At 46.3% G+C, this 23,316-nt stretch overlaps 2 protein-coding genes across 2 annotated transcripts in view; both read right to left on the bottom strand.

Moving 5' to 3' along the window:
• Positions 1–289: 289 nt before the first annotated feature.
• LOC129381278 (uncharacterized) lies at positions 290–12,233 on the bottom strand. The gene is made up of 5 exons (XM_055064009.2): positions 9,919–12,233; positions 8,538–8,831; positions 6,087–6,410; positions 4,095–4,430; positions 290–891 (listed from the first exon to the last, which is right to left on the bottom strand). The coding sequence occupies exons 1-5, from the start codon at positions 10,307–10,309 to the stop codon at positions 635–637; spliced, it is 1,602 nt and encodes a 533-aa protein (XP_054919984.2). The 5' UTR covers positions 10,310–12,233; the 3' UTR covers positions 290–634.
• Positions 12,234–13,160: 927 nt separating this feature from the next.
• LOC140215368 (uncharacterized) overlaps positions 13,161–23,316 on the bottom strand; it is a 66,816-nt gene continuing 56,660 nt past the window's right edge. The window contains exons 2-3 of the mRNA XM_072285960.1: positions 15,383–15,493; positions 13,161–13,528 (exon numbers count right to left, since the gene is read on the bottom strand). Coding sequence (XP_072142061.1) covers positions 13,197–13,528; positions 15,383–15,493 — 443 coding nt within the window. The 3' untranslated portion in view covers positions 13,161–13,196. The remainder of the gene's footprint in view (positions 13,529–15,382; positions 15,494–23,316) is intronic.

Here is a 23,316-nt window from a genome sequence, read left to right as displayed (position 1 = left end):
TTAAAGATACCTCATCTGAAAAAAAAGAACGGTCGTTTTGGTGCTAGCAACCTTCACTTAGTACGGACGATGGAACCTCAGTCGCCGTTATCGCAATACATTAGAGTGATTTAGATTGTCCGTAAAACGCCTTGCCCTTCACGGTTTACGGGAGACAAAAAATTGAACCGCCGCATTGTTTGCACCATTTTGTGGCATATAATTTAACCAGAGAGCACATAGAAGCACTACTGCTCTGACCAATCATAGTATACGTAGCTGCTGGTATGAAGATTCGGTAGCGACGTGGTCATTAACACACCATTTATTTTTTTCTTCTTCGACGAGAGCACCCACGCAGCTAAAAAACTTCTCACGCGTTAAGGTTTGACAACTTATCACAATGTGTCGCTACCAGCGTTGCCAGTGCCGTCTACGGTTCCGGTAACATTGTATTCCGTAAACGTTCATACGTGTACGGGCGAGCCGAAACTCTATAATGTCAGCTGGCGTCCGCGAAGCTCCCTTCCTTATCTACTTCACGCATCACCAAACGGCATTCCGCATCAGGAAATATCCGTAGCTCTTCCCTGTGATATCGATTGCTACCGATCTGAGTTCAGTACACTTTACACAGCACGTGAGCTCTGAGCTGTCAGCAGCTATCCGTCGTGGCGAGGTAGGCCTTGTGGTCTCCAATGTGCACAGAGTCAACGTCTTCACGCCCATTCAAACTGAGGTCGCTCTTGGAATTCTTGTCCGGTGGCTTCCGTCTCTTCCTCGTCTGCCCTCTGCGGGCATGTATGCAGTAGATGCCGATCACTGCCATCAGAGTAACAGCCAGGCTGCACGCCAACACGACGACACTCAGGGCAAGTGCCCAGCGTCCGTAATGAGTGTTCCTCTTGACATCTGCGGGAGGGTTAAATTAGGCATTCAAAATTCAGTAGAAACGTTATTAATGTGAGGTTCTCAGGGATCCCTAAGAGATCCCTGAGAAATCCGAGATATGATAGTGTAAAGTTAGGTTAATGTCAGGATAATGGCTTAGAGGGAGTCGTTAAGAAGGTTTCGTGTTCACCATGTATACTTCACTGTCATATCTTAACAATGTATTGGAGCTTGGGTTAGTGTGCCTGTACCACCTTGAACAGATCACCAACCTGCATTGTGATAGCTGTGGTGCGTTAGAAACCACGAGGAAAGCTTGTCAAAATGTCCAAGTTAAAAAAAAAAAAACTGATAACTTGATATTTCAGTAAAATGAGTTATGCTTTCTAAGAACCACTACTTCTTGAACGAATGCTAGGTCCTGTGCTTTTAAAGCAGATTCAATATTTCTTTTGATATTCCTTCAAGACATTGGCCTGATTTGCAAGCTCTAGCTTGTTTACATCAGCGTCATCACCTTTGTCTTACCTGTACATAACCTGATCATATATTTTCTTGTTTTGAAGGCAGGGTCTTCTTAGCTGATCACATGGTTTGGCATATATGGGTTCTGGGTATCTTGTAACATTATCGCGCCTTTAAAACGTCTTCGCGTGTCGCAAGAATTACAAAAGCGCAGGTCAGGTCTTAACAAGACGCAAAGTGACAATTACTCGCAGAGGATGTAAACTTAACAGTACAGGCGTAGTTAGCGCCAATATATCTATATATTTATATATATATGTATAGTTAGCCGCACTGCGCTGTACACCTGTGAAAAGTGCACAACCGTGGTGTCAGGCTTGATGAGGCAAAGCCGCCATATGACACACTTTTGGGTGAATGGAGCGACCTCGATTGGACTAAGCAGGGCTTCCAGGCGACAATAATTACTAAAAGCGGCTTCAGCGGTTTAGTAATTATAAGCTTTAGTTTAGAAGCAACAATTATTCGCAGTGTAGGTAAAATTGACGGTACGGCTGTAATTAGCGTCAATATTGTCGTGAATTTACAAGGTTGCACTGTATCCCTGTTAAGTGTGCACCACCTTAGCTAGAGGCGTGTTGAGGCAAAGCCACCATTCGGCGCTCTTTGTTTGGTTTTTTTTTTCTTTTCTCTTTTTTTTGTTGTCACTGCTAGACCTATAGGGACGGCGCGCGCTGTCACCACTCAATATCGCAGGTCAAGGATGCAAAAAAGTGCGTCGACTTCCATCTAACAGATGGCACCACATGATTGTGCAGCTTAGGTTGACGCTAAATGCTGTGACGCCATCTGATGGAAACCGACACATTTTCCCGCATTGATGGCGTACCTCTAGGCCTAGCAGCGTCTAAACAAACAACAGATCTCAGTAATAACGACAACATAGCGCTTATACTTTGTACTCGGCGTGAGATTACACTAAGCGACGGCCGACTTTGCCATTTATTCCTTGCTGCCACGAAGAAGAGCAAGTTTCACGGTTGATTAAGGATCAAAGCACACAGTCTGGATGCTGCCATGTTGTTGAGCAAACGAGGTGCATGGCCGATCATCCTGGTAAATTATACCGGAACATTCTAACCTTTGCGTAAGCGCAGTCTTGCCAACTGGTATACGGTAACCCTCTTGATGTATGGCAACATTCCGCTAAAACTTACCAATATAGTCGAAAATTAACCACATTGCTCTACACCCGTATAAAGGGTGCACAGCCACAGGTATGGACATGTTGAGGCAAAGCCGCCATACAGCACGTTTTTTGTGAAACTGAAGGGATGCGCTTGGATTAAGAAGGGTTAGTGCGAGGCAATGGTGGCGGCTTCGGCAGAGACCACAAGAAGCAAGAAGTAGTCGCACAGTTGCTAAAAACAACAGTAAGCGGGTAATAGCGTTAATATAGTCCAAAATAGGCCTCATTGTAGTATAAACTTCCCCCATTTTCAGGAACGGCCTGACTAGTTTCTTATGTAAAAACAAAAAGGTCAACCAAGTGTCGACGTAATTCCGCGTGAAATAGGATAGAATAGCATATGAAATGAATGAAAAATTAATATGAAAAAAGAGACGGAGAAAGACAGAATCGAGAGCTATAATCCAGCATTTAATGATCGAATTATATGAACCGCAACGTGCGTCAACCTTGTCTTCCTTAGCTTCAACCCTTGGTTGAACTTTTCTTTCTTTATTTTTCGCCTTCCTCCTCCAACGGTCTTTCTCTTTCCTATCTCCTACCTTATGCAAAACAACACGTAGACATCAAGAGATGCACCGGCAGAATTCTCCGAATTTCAATAAAGAGCTTACCCTTTCGTTTTCCCTTTTACAGTATGTGGCCCGGGAACTAGCATTACAAAATGTAACGCAATTCTTCACGTTTTAATACAGGGACCTCCACATAAATGCACTACTTTCCGCCGCTACTCAAGAAAGTTAAAATCCTCGAGCGAGGCGAAAATCAGAGGCGTCAACTCTCGCCGAAGCAACTTAGAACACTTTCGACAGAGAAACAAGATGGATTTGGTGACGTAGTCGCAGGTCGATGTCTTACATTTTATCTGAAAGACAATTAAAATAATTTACAAATTACCTTAAGACAAATTAACCTATGCAAAAAAAAGCGCTAAGTCACACAGTCTTGCAGGTTCGAAGCGGAGTCGACGATGTACTTCAGTGAATTCTTTTACACGTCGTACCTAGCCTGCAGGACAAAAAATTGGCAGTGGCTTAGCTCAGCTATGCCAGGATATACGTAGCGTAAAGGTACGGTTATGCTTGGTTAATCTCTTGCCTTGCTTGCTAACCTTAGCTTATCCTGCTATGGCCTTGTTTGGCCAACATCAACCGTCTCTCCCGCTCACATATATGCACTGCGCGCCCTCCTCGCCCATGCGCAGTGCCGCGTGGTGCCGCGATCGGAAATGAAGCAACGGGCGCACACGGCGCTGGCGCGTCTGCGGAGACTGCGACGTCACACCTCTGGAATGCGCCGCAGTCGGCGGCGGCGAGGAGCGCGCGCTGGCTGCGGCCGCGGCGGCGGCGAGGGCGACGTAGCTGCGCCTCTCGTGACGTCACGTGGCTCTCACGCATGCGCAGTATGGCAGGCGCAGAAGCACGCGAAGCTCGGCTCCAACCGCGTAGTGTAGATTTAGGCTACAAAAAAGGAGCATAAATTAAAGCGTCTCGTGTTAGTGAAGTCTCACCTCCTTGACTAATCAGGGTTTGAGCTGGGCCCAGAGTGCGCACCCAGGTCCGGAAGCTCGCATCAGGAGGCATTCGAACCACGACCAAGTAATCGGTGGAAGAGCGGAGTCGGTTGACGAGTATCGGACCCAGGTCCGTGCTCCAGAAGCTCCGTTCAGACCGGTTGCCCCTCCTAGTGTCAAGCACCTGTACTCGGAGTCGCCGTTCTTGTCTCAGCCTCCTTGTCGTCGTCGTCGTCGTCGTCGTGCCGTTGACAAGAGGTGTGAAGCATGTCAGCGAGAACGAACTGTCCGTGTAATTGCCGACCGTGCACGTAAGGTTGGGCGAGTCCTCTCCTGCACATACGGGAGATGGACGCTGTTTCCAGGTATCACTACAAATTCCATTGCTTTGCAATGACATAAGCTTGATCAGTGATATCAGTGATCAAAGACTTCGTGAAACAGCTAGAACTCTAATGTTTACTGAGGAGGAGTTAGAGAGTTCCTTTTGGGGATTTGGATGCACTCCTTAAGGAGGAAGTCTAATTATCCGGGATCTCTATACGATAAAAGTTTTTTTCACTCATTTATCATTCTTTTTATCATTCGCCATCCACGACCGGCCAGTCCTGTTGACAACGCCGATGGAGGGCCACTCAGATCACTGACGAAAGGCGAAAAGGAAAAGTGATTCAGAATTCTTGTGCCTAGTAACAATAACTCTGCTGTAGAAAGTGTATTCATCAGCGCAATTCGTCATATTTGGTTTATCGTCTAAATTTTTGAAAACAGTTGGAATGATTGAAGGGCTAGATCTCACTACAAAAAAAATCTTGAGAAAGCTGTTTCAATCTGCTGCAGCTCGAACAAAAAAGAGGGCTGGTAAAAAACAGTTGCGAGTTAGCGGTAAATGCGAGAGAAATTCATTAGCATTACGTCACACCTCTTTGTCATTCCGGGTCCACGATTCAAGGAGCGAAGTGCAAGTGACTGTGTTCCGGAGCGGACAACCATCAGTTGACACACATATATACATATATATACATATAAGGCGGCACGACCAAATGCATGTAGCGTGTCACGCTATTTTTGTATTTTGCTTGATTAGATAGTTAGACAAAAAATTACAATTGGAAAGTTGTACAGCGCTCTGCAAGACGTCCGATTACAAAGTTTCTAACTTTCTAAATATTAAGTATTAGTCTTTTTAAGCTTATTGTGGATGCCCACTAAATATTAAAAAAATATCACGTGACATATCCGCTTGCCGCGCTCCGCGCTCCCAAACTATCCGCGCTCCCAAACTGTCCGTGTACAAACGAACATAGCATCTAGCAGGGCGTGCTGCCGCTCAAAAGACGACAGCAGAGTGATGAAGGTGCTGGCTGTGCGATTTACGCCAGCGATGTGCTTCGGTCGCGGCGGTTCGTGATAGCGATAAGCAGATGCAGCGGCAGCACACGCAGCTAAATGCTATGTTCCGTTGTGCGTGGAACGCTCGGCAGCAGTGCAATCACCATGCGCAAGTCAGGTTGTGGTATTTTTTTGTATTTCGCTGGCATCCGCAGTAAGCCGAAAAACACATACTTAATAGATAGAGAGAGAGAAACTACTTTTCGAACGCTTTGTAAACCGGTCTGCAACTCTCCAACTTGAATTTTTTTCCTAGCTTCGTTGCTTCTGAGGTTGGTTCAAAAACCTTGAATAATTATCCAATGAAGCAAAATACAAAAGATAGCCTGACACACTACATACAAAAGTGAACAACATGCACTTGGCTGCGTCGTTGTTGAGTGCATCGCCATATTTTTAAACTCTGGCTAAAGTTAGCTGAAACACCCTGTATACGATCTTCCAAGCTCACCTATCCCTTCTCTACCTTTACCACATGACTGGCTTCCCACACTCCACTCAAATACACTTCTTCCCACTTTAACACTCCTAATTTTGCCTCACTGAAGTAACTTGTGTCTCGCGAAAAGGGTCTCGAACGACTAATTACGTACGTACCCTTGTATATGAACTTGAATCGGCAGCGCTTCCTCTGAGTTCCCACAGCATTCTCCGCCCAGCACGCGAGAGCCGCATTGAAGAGCGAAGCATTGGCCATGATCTCCAGGCGCTCCGAGGCCGTCACCAGCGGTGCATTCGCTTGCTCGGGCCGGGTGGGCTGGCTTTTCCTCGTGGTTTCCGCAACTTCCGCAGCGTCACCCGCGAGCCAGAAATAGCGTAGGCCTACATTAGGATCGGCTCGCACATCACAGGTGACGTTGACGGCTGCGTCTTTCTCAACACGCAGGATGCGATCTTCCTCAGAATCGCACCTGGGAGAGTCTGGATGAAAAGTGAAAACGCTAGGTGGCCAGAGCAGAACAGCACAACATTCTGTCTATATAACTTTTTTTTCCCACATAACTGACGTGCGGCTCGAATATGGAAAACCGCGTCGATCGTATAAACTAAATAGCCGAATACCTTCGACGTCTAATATAACAGCTTTCACCGCGCGGTTAAAGCTGTTTTAACTAAACTTTGTTTAGTTAGCAGTTCTTGACATTAGGTGAACCTCGAAAACGAGAAAGCCTGCCGTTATATGACCAAGTAGCCTCATATACAGTGTTTTAGGGAAACAGGAACATCGCCAGTGACCCGGGAGTATTGCATAAATATATACAGTGGAAACCCGTACATGCGCGTATGACGGAAAGAATGCTTCGAAATTGAAGAAAATTTCATCCAGGGCTAGGGGACTAAACCTGACACCAGTGTTTTTCCGGAGCAATCTTTACGCTATCTGAACTAAGCAGGAGGGTAACCCATGGAGTGCCACGTCGAATTATTCTACAACTTGAAGAAGATAAAAATTGGGCAAGAAAATTAATTTTGCGGGTATAGGAGCAAGGTGGCGGTAAAGAAATTGAACAGGATGCGCATGTGGGTTCATGGGTATCAGCCATGTTCCATAGAGCAGTTATTCGTCCAACCATAACAAGGGATGTAGTGAAGTTTAGCTCTACGAAACCATGTAACATTGCGATGCAGGCCTAATTCTTCGTCCAATACTTAACTACATTTTGGAGCGCCATAAAACTCCTTAAACGGAAAACTTCCATTCACGTATGGAACAAACGGTGTTGTCTAATGAAAGAGCGGTCCTACAAAACTTTTTAGGCCAACCTATAGGCTGACAAGTGAAAAATCTTTTGGTTAATGTTACAAGAACATTTTTTCCCTTGGAAAACTGCTGTCTTCCTATTCAGCTCCATTTCCAAGAGTTTTCCTACGTGCAAAAGGAGCATGTTTACTCAGTTTGTTCCATACGTGAATGGATGTTTTCCGTTCAAGGAGTTTTATAGCGCTCCAGAATATAGTTATGTATTGGACGATGGGGGGGGGGGGGGGGGGGGGGGGAGGGGCGTTCGATCGCCCGTGAAAGGCGATGCGCATTTGTGTATTGAGCAGAGTTGCTTTAGTTGCGCTCGTACGGTGCTGTCTAATGAAAGAGCGGTACTACAAAATCTTTTAGGCTAACCTATAGGCTGACAAGTGAAGCAGTCAAGTTTAGCTCTACAAAACGATGCAATGGGGCGCGCAAATAAAGCTAGTGTGTTGCCGCAGCAAAACATGATGTCAATATCGCTCGGCGGATTAACCCAGCAATTAGTTTCTACTTAATCCCTAATTGTTCTATATTTTTCATTTTTTTCTACCGGCGAAGTGCACGCGCGTAAAATCTATGGCGTTACAAGAACAATTTTTTCCCTTGGAAAACTGCTGCCTTCCTATTCAGCTCCATTTCCAAGAGTTTTCCTACGCGCAAAAGGAGTATGTTTACTCAGTTTGTGGCATACGTGCATGGATGTTTTCCGTTTAAGGAGTTTCATAGCGATACAGAATGTAGTTAAGCATTGGACGAAGAATTAGGGCTGCTAAAATAATCAGAATGGCTCCATTTCAACCTAGAGTATAATCAACGTGCCGCCTTCATCCCTTCTGTGCTGCCTACTTTGCTTAGCACTTGGCCCCCTAAAGACGTTCACAAACGTGCTACTTGGTTGATTGAATCATTGAACGAATAGATAGATAGATAGATAGATAGATAGATAGATAGATAGATAGATAGATAGATAGATAGATAGATAGATAGATAGATAGATAGATAGATAGATAGATAGATAGATAGATAGATAGATAGATAGATAGATAGATGATGGACGGACGGACGGACGGATGTATAGTAATACTGGGTCCATGAAACACGTCCCGGTGGAAGGTTCCGGATTAAGTTTGGAAGTCTGGTGTTTCTTAACACGAACATAAACCCAAGCGCATCAGCCTTTCTGCAGTTCGCCCCTATGAGAATGTGGCCACCGCGGCCGGCACTCGAACCCGCGACCTTGTGCTCAGCAGCCGAACGACATAGTCACGGAGGCACCGCAGTGGGTAACTATAGCTGCTTACATCTGACGCGGATGAGAAGCGGCGTGCTCTCGACGGTGTCGCCGCGGGTGCTAGTTACTCCGCACGTGTAGCTTCCGGTGTGGCCGGGAGTCACCCCGCGGATCACCAAGTAGCGAGAAGTCATCACAATGCCCTCGGTCAGATCCGCGTCGAGCTCTTGGCCGTCACGACTCCATTTAACGTCGGTGATTCTCGAAGTGACGAGGACGGAGCACTCCATGTACACGTCTACTCCCTCCGTGATGCGGCTAGCATTGAGACCGGTGCCCAGTTTGATGCTCACTTCTGGCTTGCCTACGCAAAGGAAAGTAAAAAAAAATATCAGAAACAGTTCGTCCAAACGAAGGAATTCTGTTAGATTGAACCGAGGTGAAGAAAAGGGCCGACCGATGCAAACATATTGTGGGATAAAAATGAGATGAACAGTGGTAAGCCAGCCGTCTGTGAGAAACTGGTGGACTTTCCTATAGGTGAACCTAGATACCTCTGACAGGCTAACCAAAGTTTCGGTAGATTGACCTAGATAGGTTCACCTATCGAAACGTTGGCTAGCCTGTCTGAGTCACGTTCCCTTTGCTCATCCAGCTTATACTGCTTTCGTGTGGTACAGTTAGGCTTAATTCACGCAGCGGTTTTACACCCCGCCTCGTTACCATCGATACACTGCCTTATGCCAAGGGCAAGCGTTTCCTTGTCACTTTCCCCTAAAAATTGTTACGCCGGTGACCTCAAAGAATTTTTGCAGAGAAAGCAAGGAAGAAAAAAAAAGCGCTCTCTCATAGCGCAAACAGGTGTCGTGACATTGACGGGATGTGGTTGATAACGACCCATAGAATCAGACTTAAAGGTCCTGTCCCACTCTCTTCTTGCTTCTTTCATCCGGCATTACAAAGCCACGGGCTAAAGCTTGCTACGGTCGCTGCACGTTTCCGCATAGTACGGTGCTTGAAAGAAACATGTTACATTGCCATTTTTTGTTATTATTTTAGGTTCACCTAAATTTGTAAATAGCAGTTTATTGTAAATAGTAACTCACTGAGGATTCTAAAATGGTGAGCGAGTTACTTACCGGTCACCTCGTACAGGTTACTGATTGGGGATACTTTCTAGGGCGCCTCTGTTTAATGAAATTCGCCTTTAACGGCATTTACTGTTTCCCGGGTAAGGTATTTAGCTCGAAACATATAAACACTCACAATATACATATAGGCACAGTCCACCCCTCTCTCTTTCCTCCTCTCCTTCGCCCCCCTCCCAGAAAAAAGGACAAAAAACTGCCTTTAGGCAGGTTTTAATGGCGCTTTATCCAAGACGCATGGTTGTGTAATTTTACAGATGTCTCGTGAATGCAAATGCTTGCTGTCTTCTTGAAAACACTTACTTGACACATTGACAGCCAAGTAGCGACTGACCACTCCTCGATGGTCTCGCAAATTGTCGTTGCTAGCCCGGCACTCAAGGAGCTTTCCCGCGTGCATTTGAGATGGCAGGAGAAGCACGCTTGCCGTTACGTTGCCTCGGGTGCGAGTGTGACTCAAGCGCACGTCCAACGGCATTCCGTCCAGGAACCATGAGATGTTTGCTGGCGGACGGCTTCCAGATACCTCGCACTCGAAGCTGCGCGGAGCGTAGAAATCGGTAGCCGAATCCGGATCTGCATTTGGTGGCCGAGATGTTCCTTGGGAGAGGTGCGAGCTACCCGTCTTAGACTCAAGAACGGATGTCGAAGCCCTAGCCGAAGATGTAGTTCCAGTTGTCGAAGGGGCGACCATGACCCATCCGGAGGCATCGACATCGCCATGATGCCAGCTCCAGAGGAAAACTTCGGCAGGCGGCACTAAGAAAAGTAATTATGGAAGTATGAAATGCAAAAAGCATTCTTTGCATGTCAGACCAGCATTCTCTCGGGCTATCTACCTATGCCATCACAATTATGACCCATCTCGGAGATTGTGCAGTCTAGAAATGTGAGCCGATCTCACATGTAGTGCACGGTATGGGTCAGCAAAAGCAACGAGGACAGAGGAAGCGAGACGACAAACGCGGCACCGAATTAGTAACTGAAAGTTTATTCTTGAAACGGAAAATCTATTTATACACTGAGTGCATCAACGTTAATAACAATGAAAAGCAAACGGCAAGAAGTGACAAAAAATTGGCAAGGCCGACACCGAAGACGAAGCCAGGTTAAGAAGGTACTATCTTGATCTTCTTGAGCTTCAACACGGGAGTCCGTGGCATTCGCTGCTATCAGCACAGTCTAATGATGGTGCTGAAAGTTTTCCCGCGTGCTCAGTAGATGGAGCGTAAAGGAATTATTACTTGGCGCGCATTACGTCACGCCATCGCTCTCGTCGTCTGCCGCATCCTGTTTTACGGCCGAGAAGCAAAGCATTAGCCTCTTGAAAACGTACATCGGGGTGCATGAGAGAAGCCGTGGTGGAACCTCCATTTGTTCTAACACTGCACACTAGTGGTGCGCATTTGTTTGAGATTGAGTGGGGAAATCTGAGAGCAGACGTAAACTTAGTGCCAACTGTCTACAATCTACTCCCGTTTAGAACTGCATAAACTGTTACGGCGGAAGAATGCTTCACCAGGTATCCCGTTGGAAGCAGTGGTTAACCTCAGCCAGCAGCTATTAAGTTTGTACTTGTGCCTGAACTATTTGCAAATGCAAACAAAATGAAGAAATTTGTCTGTAGCTTCGTTCAGACACCCTGCTTCTCTCGCTTCTTTAAATTCCCGTAAGAGAAAATTTGCCCGCAGAAATGACAGCGGCAAAAAAATACTCCGCGGTTTTTAGCTCCGATCACCAGGTTGAGGAACGCACCGTTTTATCGTGCAACCGCATGGTGTAGCCTCTGAGTTAGCTGCGACCCACACTGAAGGAAAGAAACGCGCCTAGCAGACGACATGCAAGCGCTCCGATGATGTAATACGCGTAAAAGAAGGCTACTGTCCTTACGCAGGCGCAAAACAATGTTGCGGTTTGGCTAAACTACACTCGAAGTAAAAAAGTCACGCGCTCCTGTGTTTACGCTCAAAGTGATCGAGATAGTAAAGTAACGATTGTGGCTTCAATACTGTTTTTGAAGGCCGCGTGTATAACGCTCAATGTCCAAGCGTCAATACAAGGTGTCGAGGGAATACGTGGAGGCCTTCTACGTAAGGAAGAAAGGTTCCACCTGTGTCAGCGAGCTATCACTATCTTTGCTTGAGTGTAAAATACCTTTGTCAGATTTAGGATAATGGCATGCCTGCGTTTAGTTTGTACCAATCACTGCTGTAGCTTCTTAACCTGACATCGTCTTTGATGTCAGCCTTGCTTTTTTTGCCGCTTGTTGTAACTGGCTTTTTGATTGTGAATCACGTGATGCGCTCAGTGCGCATGAATTTTATTTTATTTTCCGAACATACCTTGCTCGTTCCGCGCCGCATTTGTGGTCTCGGTTCCTTCATCCCCGTCCCTTGTGCTGCCTCCAACCACGAAACTCTCACAATTCTCTGCTTTTGTAAAGGTAGTGCTGCCAAAAAATTTGGGCCGCTCGCGTGGGTGTGTTTTTATACATGTGTCATTGCGTATGTGACGCCCCTCGAACATCTTTGATGGCAATTCTTGTATGTGTGCCACTGGGCATGTGCGAATGGGTAAGTGCCGCTTTTCAGCGAAACTCTCTGACGTCACCTTCAGTCACACTGTATGTATGTATTTAAACGCGGCGCCACCAGAAGGCGCTGCGTGTCAAGAAGGAAGCGGGAGAGAGGAGCGGGGCTGTAGTATTCGCCTGGTACATGAACAGTTTGGGCAATTAGCGTACTTGGATAGTCATCGTAAATTAGTGCCTCACGAATTTTATATTGTTTATATTCTAAACACGAACACTTACCGGGGAATATTTGTGCATGTCGAAACAAATATTGAGCTTGTCCTAATAGATTTTGCGAAATAAATAATAAATAAATGCGACAAAATTTATCACCTAGTGAAGTGACTAAATATGCTTGGGTCAGGCTTTTAAGCAACGTTCAGGTCAGATGAAGGAATAAGTGAACTAAGAAGAACGAATGAAAGAAGAAAGAAAAGCAAAGCGCGAGCCTTAGTAATTTCGCAAATGATTATTTGACGCATTAAAACAAAGGAGCAATGTGAGAAGTTTGACTATAGTTGCCAGGTTTACGAACACTATATTTCAGGGCCGCTGAATCAGATAAACACTACAAACGCCCCAGGAACAAGTAATATCACATCGCATACATACACAGCACAATATCACAATAAACTTCATACGGAAAAAGTGGCAGGCCTTACTAATATTGTGGTTACCTTCTAGCCTACAGCAGAAAAGAGCAAGTCAAACCAAATGTGGCGGAGAAAAAGCCCAGCTTCAGAAAATGTAAATAAGCACGTAAGAATTTAAAGCACCCACGGCCACATCCCAGTCAAGCACACAAATGAATAAACTTGAATAAATTTGATCTTGCTCACGTTGCCACAGATAAACGCCTACTTTATACACTACACCTGGAAGCCATATTTGGCGCATCTGGAACGCGCAACTTGTACGCGATGCGCCAATGCAAAACTCTGACCGACTAACAAAATACTTTCGGTTCTCAGCGCAGGTGGCGAGTGCCGCAACATCGCAAGTTAAGACGTCACGCGCTAGTTGATTGTCTGTAACGGCACATCGCGCGTTCTAAAATAACTTTGAAGAGAAGCGTCATCCGCGCACTGGTCACACGACTCAGACATTCCACTTGTGCAGTTTGTACGTACTTACGGAACATGTCGATAAGCACCGAGCTTTCCGCAGGCAGAGTGACGTCGCTGGTTGCCACGCAGCTGACGTTCGCGAACAAGTCCTCGCGGAATAAAGGACCCAGGTCGAGATGGTTCTCCCATCCTCCACTGGGCGTCGCGACGGTAGCTGGCGGTGACCCCAGCGGTTGGCCGTTTCGCCTCCAAGCGAGCGTCAGTTTGTGGCTAGCTGCGCACAGAAAAGGCGAAATAGTACGGAAGAAGGAAATAAACTAAGAGAGCATTGCATCACGCGTCCTGCCTTGGCCACCGTATGGGAAGCCATTCCCGGCGCGTTTTTTTCTCGCATTATCGGTTCAACGTGTGTCCTCTGAGACTCAGCGCATCGGCAGATAATGTTTGGCTCCCGATGGTCTTTTAATCGATGCACACTTGCGCGGCTGACCTGTCGTGGCTCTTGATGCTGAGCGGGAGCACTAAAACCTACCGCGCAGTCTCACGCGACGATCACGCGTTGGGCCGATATGTTTGGCTTTAATGCTCTGTGGTAATTTCTTTCCTTCCTCCACTCGAAATATTTGTCAGAGTTTATGCCCTAAGCTGGCACAGCTGTTGTGTGGCTCGTTTTGTTGTTCTGGGAATGGGAGGAGGAGGAGCGTAGGATGGATTCGTCTGGTGAAGCAAGCACGTGTTATACTGCCGTTTTTTTTTCACATGGTGAGCACCGAGACATCCACCACTGCGCTCTGATTTCAAAATTTCGAAACTCTACCTAGCACCCTAGTTACAAAATAACTGGGTGCAGACAGGTAGGTGAGAAGGAGTGCTACAGCACTTTCCAAACAAAGGTATAATTTGCGACCGACTGTGACCGCGAAGTAAATGCTAATGCGAGTTCATTTTTCGTGCGTTTACTACGTTTCCTTTCTACTTCCTGCCCCTTTTCATCCTTCCTCAATCATACAGTAGCCGAGCGGGCGTGTTATTGATCGGCTGTGCTGCCATTTCATGCTTTTTTGTTCTCTTCCTGCCTCGCTCACGAAACGTTTTAGTATTACTGTATGCACTGCTTACGACAGATTGCCGTTGCACCTCGGGAAAATGCTTTCGGCATCTCATTCTCGTTTTTCAAATCACGGATACATTAGCTGTGGCAGAGTACACGTGACGTATTCAAGTGATAACATTACAATGAGAAATAAGACATCAAAGGATAACGATTCCTTAACATGTGCTCACGAAACATATTCAGGAAGGGTGTTCACATCTGGAGAACATCTCTCCAGGGTCATCATATCGCTTCTGTTTTGAAAAGAACTTGAAGGCCACGGTTCTCCTGTTGACATCGGAGTCTGTGCCATGACACTCAAGGAAAAAAGAATGGTGCGAGAGAGAAACGAAGAAGAAAAGGCAGGGAGGTAAACCAAGGACGTACTCATTTGGCTACGCTGCCCTTTGAAAAAAGGAAATTAGGCAATCAAACAAGAAGATGAAAAGATAAGAAAAACAATAAAGAGGCAATCATTATGAGCACTCTTGCAAAGGAACGTTCGCCAACAGTAACAAGCGTTCCTAGAGTGCAGTCATCATCACGAAGTGCAATAGGACTTTTGTGACTTTGTACATGCAAGATTATACACTTATTTAAAGCTCCCACTACCCTTTTTTCTGAGCTAGGTATGTTATACAAGACAGTGAGTCTAGCTCACAGAGCGAATCGTTCAGCATCGAAGGATGGGGAGTGGCAAAGAAGGCGCCCGATTGTCTTGTCATGCCTGGCAAAACGCACTCCGCACGGTTGGCAATTCCTATTGGGAACGAATAGGCATTCGCAAGTGCGTCGTCCTATCCCATTCAACACGCAATACAGTTGTTTCACGGCGCCAGAGTCCGAATCGCTGGTGAAGTAGCATGTTAGGGTTGATAGGAGCGGGAGTTGACGAAACCCGCTGAATTCAAATGCATAAGTGCGATGTTGCGAGCCAGTAATCGAGGACTAGTGTTGTAGACACTGAAAGGAGCAAACGCTTTCACATCGAAGGATTTCAGAGGGAAACGGCAAGGTTAAACTAAGTTTTCATACCAGCTGGCACACCGCAAGTCAGCATCACGGTGTCGCCCTCAGCGTAAGGCCCTGCTGTGGCACGCAGTTGGTTGCCTTGGGAGTCCTTAATAACCGGTGGCTGCTGAGGAACTGTGCAAAGAGATGAAGGAAAAAAAAAACGAATTCATCGTAACTTATAATACGCAGAAATGACAACGAGCCTTGTAAACCAGAAGGGTATAGCCTTAAAGATCAGCTGCAACAACATTTTGGACCGTGTTAAAAGGCTAGCTTCAAAAATTATACTTACAGCAGCCTCAGCTCAAAATATTTTGTTTGGTATAGGAATAGATGGATCACGAAATCTAGCTAAGAACAGACACTTCTGATACCGAAAAAAAAAAAAAAAAACGCAGTCACTACTGATCGCTAGAAAGAATGCAGAAACCAGAACGTTTAGAACTAACGTTATGCTGAGGACTTCGGAGGTAATGTTCTGGGATCTGTACCATATCTGATAACCAGTATATGCCAGCGTCATCTACTACGGGGCTACTGAAAGGCAGTTAATAAATAGGAATTTAACGGCCCTGCACATTGGCCAAGCTTAGAGAGTTGTTTTATACAGTTAACCAGACTGAAATTTTATTGCAGCTAGTCATTAATGGTAAGCTATTCCTCGGTAAATTGACAAAGTGTCGACTGCAAGAAATAATGTGATTGGTAAAACGCTGAGACGAAACTTCGTTCTAACGGTTCAAGGACACACGCATGTGGAGAGAGGGTGGCAGGGCAGGCGTTAGAATTGCTGGTTTATTTTGCACGTTGTTAGCGTACCACCTGGGAAGCTATCGTAAATATGAGTGCTAAACTCTTGGTAAGAGAGGAGCGACATGACGACTGCAGGGCAGAAGCGTGCGCCGGCCTTACCACTACGTGACGTCGAGACAAGTGCAGCCACTAAACGGCACCGCTCTTTGATGAACATATATATTTTTGTTGAGCGCAGCTCTTAGGGCGCCCATTCCAACGGCGAGCGTCGGCGTTGTCCCTCGTAACCGAGTGAACCAGCATAGCGAAAGATGAAATACGGCGATTATGGAGAGAGCGCAAGGAGGAAAGCGAAGGAGGAGGGTTCAGCGGTACCATGAGGCGGAAAGCGGAGGAGGAGGGTACGGCGAAAGTGTGAAAAGAAAAGCGTAGTGCCGCGAAAGACGGGCTTTCCGGTGACGATGACTACGAGATGGCGCCAGAGTAGCGTGCGTCGTCTGTATGCAAACGAAGCGCTGCATGAGCGGAGGTGTCTCGTCGGCGGCGGTTATGAATCGTGCCCCCGCGTCAACCACGCGCTGTCTCTCGCGATACACTTCGCTCCGTCTGCAACGTGCTTCGCGAGACAAATTGTCCGTGCCAGCCAATATATCCTGAAATGAGAAAACACGTATGGAGCAGCGCCCAAATTTTGTATTAGGGAAGCGTAATCATCGGCGACTTTTTTTAAGGAAACATATATATCTAACAAAGTGAAGGAAGTCTCACTCCGTAGACTTCGGGCTGATCGGCTTTTGCACAATGCGTAAGGGATCTGCGCCAGTGAGCATGGCGTTGCGCTGAAGAGCACGACGTCGTGGGTTCGACCTTAACCATGGTGGGCGCACTGCCGCGGTTGCGGGTACAAAAACGCTGTTGAACCACACTTTGGGTGCACTTTAAACAACCCTCCATAGTTCAAATTAACCCGGAGTCCCCCACTACAGCGCGGCTTGTAATCAGAGCGTGGTTTTCTTGCCCGTAAGACAACAGTCTTTATTTCCACATTGTAAATGTGTGTGATTGCTCCATGGAGCAAGGCGCCAACTTCTGTAAGTGGCAACAATATCCTCCGTACGACAAACGAGATCTCAACATAACTGCAGCCACGGGCTAATGCATACCTTTTGGCTTGCACCCCCACCCCCCAAAAAAGACTCTGTCAAAGCTGATATTCTAGTTTCGGGACAGCATCGAAAATTATACCAGATGCCGCGTTTTCTAACAATACATCTTTCTTTCTTTTTTTCTTTTGCGCAGTATTTCAATCTTTTTTTCGGGTTTTCCCACCGCTGCTATCACATGGTTGAGCGCTCGGCGCGATGGATGATAAGGAAAGTTTGTATTATAAAACAGAATGGAGGGTTATACAATACGGTGCCAAGCATCGATTAATTATTTCTGGAAGCACGTGGCAAAACAAGCATTTTTTCAATACATGGCTGGTTCGGCCGAGGGGGCGCTGAGGAAACATGCGCACTCGAGCGAGAAAACCGGGCAAGTTTAACGTCAGAACTGGCAGCGCGGGCTCGATTTATGACCTTCCTACACCGTCTGCGCGTCGGTGCTACGTTGAAACCCCGTGGACGCCGGCGTAAGGGCGTTGTTCTCGCGTGCTCATCTTTTTCGCGCCGAACGTTATAACAAATGATCGCTCCCCTATTCTTGGCACTGCAGTTCCACGCGATTAGCGTTCGAGCGGGCTCCGCGAGGATACTCTGATTATCATATGCTACGCAAGTTCCCCCCGAGTAAGTGAAATATATTTCCGAGAAAATGTCGCTCTTAATAAGTGCCTCCGTAGAACAACTGTCTTTGAGTGTTGGCCTTTCCTTCGGTCGAGCTTCAATGAAATTGTAATTGCAACCGCGGCTACAGAAAAAAATTGGAGGAAACTTAAGCTTCGCCTTGAAGAGTGGAACGCGATAGCGTTCGAAGATCCCTGGCTGCTTCTGACGCTTCCCGGCAGCTGCAGCTTATGTAACCGTAAAGTTTAGCGGGAAAACGCTGTCAGCGAATGCTATACAAAAAGGCGAACTTTCTGGAAGAAACGCGACTTCTTGCGTGGGACGCGGATGCGAGCGCCATCTGGATGGGGTTGCAAGGAACCAGGCGCGCCGCTCTATGAATGATAGAAACGCTGGAAAAGGGGTTGTGTTTGAGTTTCCGCGTAACAGAATTATGCTTTCTCGTATATTCAGATTACATTCCGACGCTACCATATCTGTGGGTTGTGTGCAAGTCATACTTTAGGATTTTTCTGACGCATTTAACTTTGAGAAATTAAATTAGTTGAGTAACGTCTCTGCGCTACATAGAAGGCCTGCATTGTTGGGTATGCGTGGTTCAGAACGATTTGTCGCTCACAAGACTGTAGACGCGGGATGTCAACGCCAGATTTTCTGCGTCCCGGCGACCTTAATGATGTCGCGTTAAAATGAGGAGCTGTCAGTGAGCCTTCAATAGCTCCGTCACATAAAGAGCTACCTTGTGGGCATGCGCAGGAAGTGGTGCGCAGACTTATATGTGGTGTACATATATATATATATATATATATATATATATATATATATATATATATATATATATATATATATCTTAATGGCGCGTCATTTCAATGTGTAAGGGTGATTGTGGCGCATGTTCATACGTTTACAGAAATGAACACACACGTGTGTGGGTTTGTGTGCGAATGACAAGCAAGAAAACCGAGGGGCCCGGTCCTACGTTAGGTCCCATATCCAACAAAAGTACAAGTATGGTACTTTTGGTCATTCAGTATAGGCAGGTAAGTTAATTTTCCAGGGGACAAATGCAAACACGTGTAAACGCATGCATAACGCACCAGAGAGCATTAGACTAGCCGTAAACGCATTATAACTCAAGGAGTGCGGGCACACAATAGAAAGAAGCGTGCGCAGAGCAGGCGACGCCGTTCTGCGTCACCGAGGTTAAGCAGAACCCACGTAACCATAACTGCGACTACTATGTTACCTGTGCGCTGACTGAAAAAGCGTTTAGCAACAGTAATCATTAGCGTATAGTAAATTTATTCGTTTTATTTTTTTTATGCTTCGAGGATTGCGACGAAAACGAGCCGCGGTGGATTAGCGACTATGGTGTTGCGCTGCTAAGCACGAGGTCGCGGAGCAAACCCCGGCCGCGGCAGCGCCCTTTCAATGGGGGCGAAATGAAAAAAAAAAAAAAGAAAAAAAAAACGCCCGCGTCTCGTGCATTGAGGGCACGCTAAAGATACCCTGGTGGTGAAAATTATTCGGAGTACCCCATTACGGAGTGCCTCATAATCAAATCGTGTTTTCTTTTTTTGCACGTAATAACCCAAAATTCAATTAACTTCAATTGTGACAAAACACAAAAATGTCTAATCGGTTTGGGTTGAGGAAAGCGTCCCAAGGAGCTGCCGTTGACCTTTGCCTTTTTCCGGTAGCCGGCAAAGTGTAAGACGTTTACAGAAAGAGAAAAAAAACGCCTTTCTTACGTGCTAATTCATAGGGAAGTTGACGGACTAAATAATCAATGCATTTTACCCTCGTAGCAAGAAAAAAAGCACGCAATAAAATAAACAGCCAGAAATCAGGATCAAACGCAGCAGAGCTACAGTGGGACGAATTCACGAAAAGAGCAAGCCAATATTATTAAAAAGGACGCTTCTCAAAGAGTTCTCCCAGGATAATAATAACACTAATAGCTGTTTCTCCTCATTTATAGCATTACTCCTGGTACAATTCAGCGACGTTTACTGCTATACCTACAAGTGCTGAGCCTTCAAATGAGTAGGCTGGTTATTTACGGGCGAAAAATATGGTAAGATATTTCATTGGCGTTTGGAAACATATTATGAAATTCTAATTCGCGAAGAACAATTCTGACAGGCTTGCTCTCTATTAAGTTCGTCGCATGCAAGGAGATATTCGCGTAAATGTTTTGCTCCACACGCCCTGTCTTTAGTTCAACCACAGCGAGATGGTAACATTTAGTAGCAAGGTGTTTCCAGGTATTATGTAAATTTTGCTCCAGAAATAGTAAAGAAATATAATGTATCAGCTTATCATGTGCTCCATCCCGCCAGTACTACGGAGCGGATCGCGAACTTCGGAACACGAGGGTTTCTTCGTGTGTATGTAATAATTAACCGTTATAAAAACAGCACGTGTCGGTGTTTATGCAAACCTGTTGCCGGCACAATGCCCCACCTACACGTTAGACGATGGCTGGTTAAGTCAACAGCCTTTGGGAGATGCCTCGCTCCCTACTGAGACGTATGGCGACGTCCTGGAATATTTCGGGAGCATTACAGACGATTTGAAATCGATGAAGCCTACACGACTTTTACCGAGCGCTGCAGTTCGGGATTGTTCAGGGGCATTTTGACTGAGCTGTAGATGATTTAGCCTGACCGCTAAAGCTTAATGGTTGGTAAGCAGTACCTGAGTGTTTCTAAAAGTAGAAGGTCCTGTGATGAAGCTAACAGCAAAGCCTTCGTTAAACTTAAGGTCGCACAAAAATATAACTGTTTACTCTAGCCATATACTGAATTTATTAGGTTAGGTAACATAGCGGTTACGTTGCGTTTAATAAGAGTCACGTGCGCTACATTTGACTCAGTTGGATTCATTATTATACGAGCAATAATTAACATACCAGTACATTTGTTCACTTTGAGGCGGATACTAGTTCCAAGACATTGGCAATGATTTTGGCTACCATGGAATGAATTCATCATGAATTCTTGTTCTGTGGACAGACTATGGAACATTCGTTTTGTCTTCTTCATATAAATAATGAACCCTACTCTTATAGCATCTCTGCGAAGGCCATCAATCGTTTGTTGTAATTCCTCGCCGGCATTGCTGAACAGGAACTTTCTGTTCCCACAGCTGTCGCATTTGTAACATTTTTCTCTGGCTAATTCTGCATACTACTTTCGGCGTCCTTTCTCACAGTTCATTGTTTTGGCCGTCCGGTGCTGGTTCATTCACACGGCGAGCTTCCGCTAAGGTTGCGCGATATGACCTGTAGGACGAACGCCAGAAAGGCGGCCTTATAAAGGCTGTCTCAGAAAGGCTGGCCTACCTGTTATGGATTGACGCTTAAGACAGAAACAAAACTAAAAACAGGACATCACCAATGTTAACAGAAAAAGCGCTTAATTCGCCATAAATTATTTATTCTGGACACAACCGGACTATATATACAAATTGGACACTGCCATTCAAAAATGAAAACAATTTCTTTGTCAGCAATCATGAGCGTCTATGTGTGCGTGCGTGCGTGCGTGTGTGTGTGTGTGTGTGCGTGTGTGTGTGTGTGTGTGTGTGTGTGTGTGTGTGTGTGTGTGTGTGTGTGTGTGTGTAAACTATATGCAGAATACACTTCTTGTTGCGCATTCAACGCTTATGTTGTCTGCATATTTTTTTCGTTCCTCGGTTTTTCAAGTTGTTTTGTTAGCAAGCATGAACCCTTGGTTTCCAGTCCGCATGCTTAAAATAACACGCGTCATGACGCGCAAGTTGACCGACTTGCACTTTAGTGGAGCCTTCTTGACTCCCCGCTTCCTGTGCCTGTGGCCAGACATAATTTCAGCAAAGCGAGACTTCGACCCTCTTATGAATGCTAATAAACACAGAGCTAGAATAGAGGTAGTGTAATCTTGCTTTGGATACGAACACGTAATATGCGAATCCAACTCTTTAACTTTTTCATCGCTCATCACATCCCCTTCCTTTTATTCTCTTCGGCGTCCCCTCGAGAAGATTATTAGCAAGCTAGAAGCGCTTCACCTCAGGACTGTTCTCTCTGCGTTTCGTCAAATGAATTGTGTCTTCGCTTACAGTATTCTGTCCGCAGGACAGCCAACAGTTCTTCGTCCTTATGATGAAAGAGCCGGCGGGGAGCATTGACTGATCTTTTCTCCTAATGAAACTTTCATCATTGTTTATAATTCTGCCGTAGCACGCGTTTATGTTAGACCGCGTGACATAGTTCACCGGAATACGTAGTGATATAAAGTTAGGAGGGATGTGGCGATGCGCGACTCTCCCGCGTCCTCTCTGATGTTATTTTCCCTGCACATCTCGCGTTTCCTGTAATCCGACCTCTCCGCGAAGCTTGGTGCCGGCGGCGGTCAGTCTGGTAGCGGCGCATTACGAAAGATGGCACAAGTGTTGGGCTGGTGACGCCTCCTGGCTGCGGAGTAGGTCGGGCGCGACAGGTAGTAGGCTCTTCCTCTTTGACTCGGGCTCGGCTGGTGGCGCGGACGTTCCGCGCGTGCGCCGATCCATGCTTCTGCGAGGCCGTCTCGCGAAGCCTACACCGGAATGGACGAGCACGATCGCTCGAACGCGCCACCATTCGCGTCACCGTACGCGCGAACGACCAGGCGTTAGTGTCCAGCATGGGGCGAACATATTCGCTCGCTATCCGGTCGCGGTGAATCCGACTTCCTCGATTTGCAGCGCACCCATCAGCATGTTTTCTCGATAATAATCCGACTGGCTATAGATTGGTGTATAAAAGGTGCAATAAACGCCCTACTGTGTTGTCGTTCCTTTGTCCCGAGAGCAGGGCACAGTGCACATCCACCCGGATCGACCCACCACTGTTTATTGTCGACGTTACGCCATGCAGAAATTCCCGGATCCTAGCCGTAGACAGCTTCGCTGTAAAAGGCAAGCTTACAGACCGTTTTATTGGCCAGAAAAAACGAAGCCTCGAACGAAGGAGCCGCGCCCCTCTCCTTCTCGCACTGGTATGTGCGAGCTCCGTTTCTCCCAGCATCAGTTTGTGACGGTAGTGGCGTCAAAGCCAATGAGTGTAATACTAACGTAGTGTGCCTTTCGTTGTTGCGATGTTAGGTGGCTGAAGGTCGACGGCCTACCGCTGTGCTCTATTCCGCTGCAAAAATACATTCCGGAAGCGAATGTGAAGAGCAACTTCAACCGCGGCGAATCCGTGGACGTTGTCGCTGCGCTATCGGCTTTTACGCCACCAGCTTCGTCACGTGTAAGGTGTACGTTGAGAAGCTTCGGTTTCCGGGGAGAGCACTACGATGAACTCGGCACTCATGATCAATTTGGGGTATGAACGAAAGGTACGTATTCGAGTCGGTCAACAAGTGGGAATGGACGAACACAAATATTTCT

Source organism: Dermacentor andersoni, chromosome 1, assembly GCF_023375885.2.
Source record: "Dermacentor andersoni chromosome 1, qqDerAnde1_hic_scaffold, whole genome shotgun sequence".
NCBI classification, from domain to species: domain Eukaryota; kingdom Metazoa; phylum Arthropoda; class Arachnida; order Ixodida; family Ixodidae; genus Dermacentor; species Dermacentor andersoni.
Note: the sequence above shows the minus strand (reverse complement) of the source record. Positions and strands in the feature narration are given on the sequence as shown.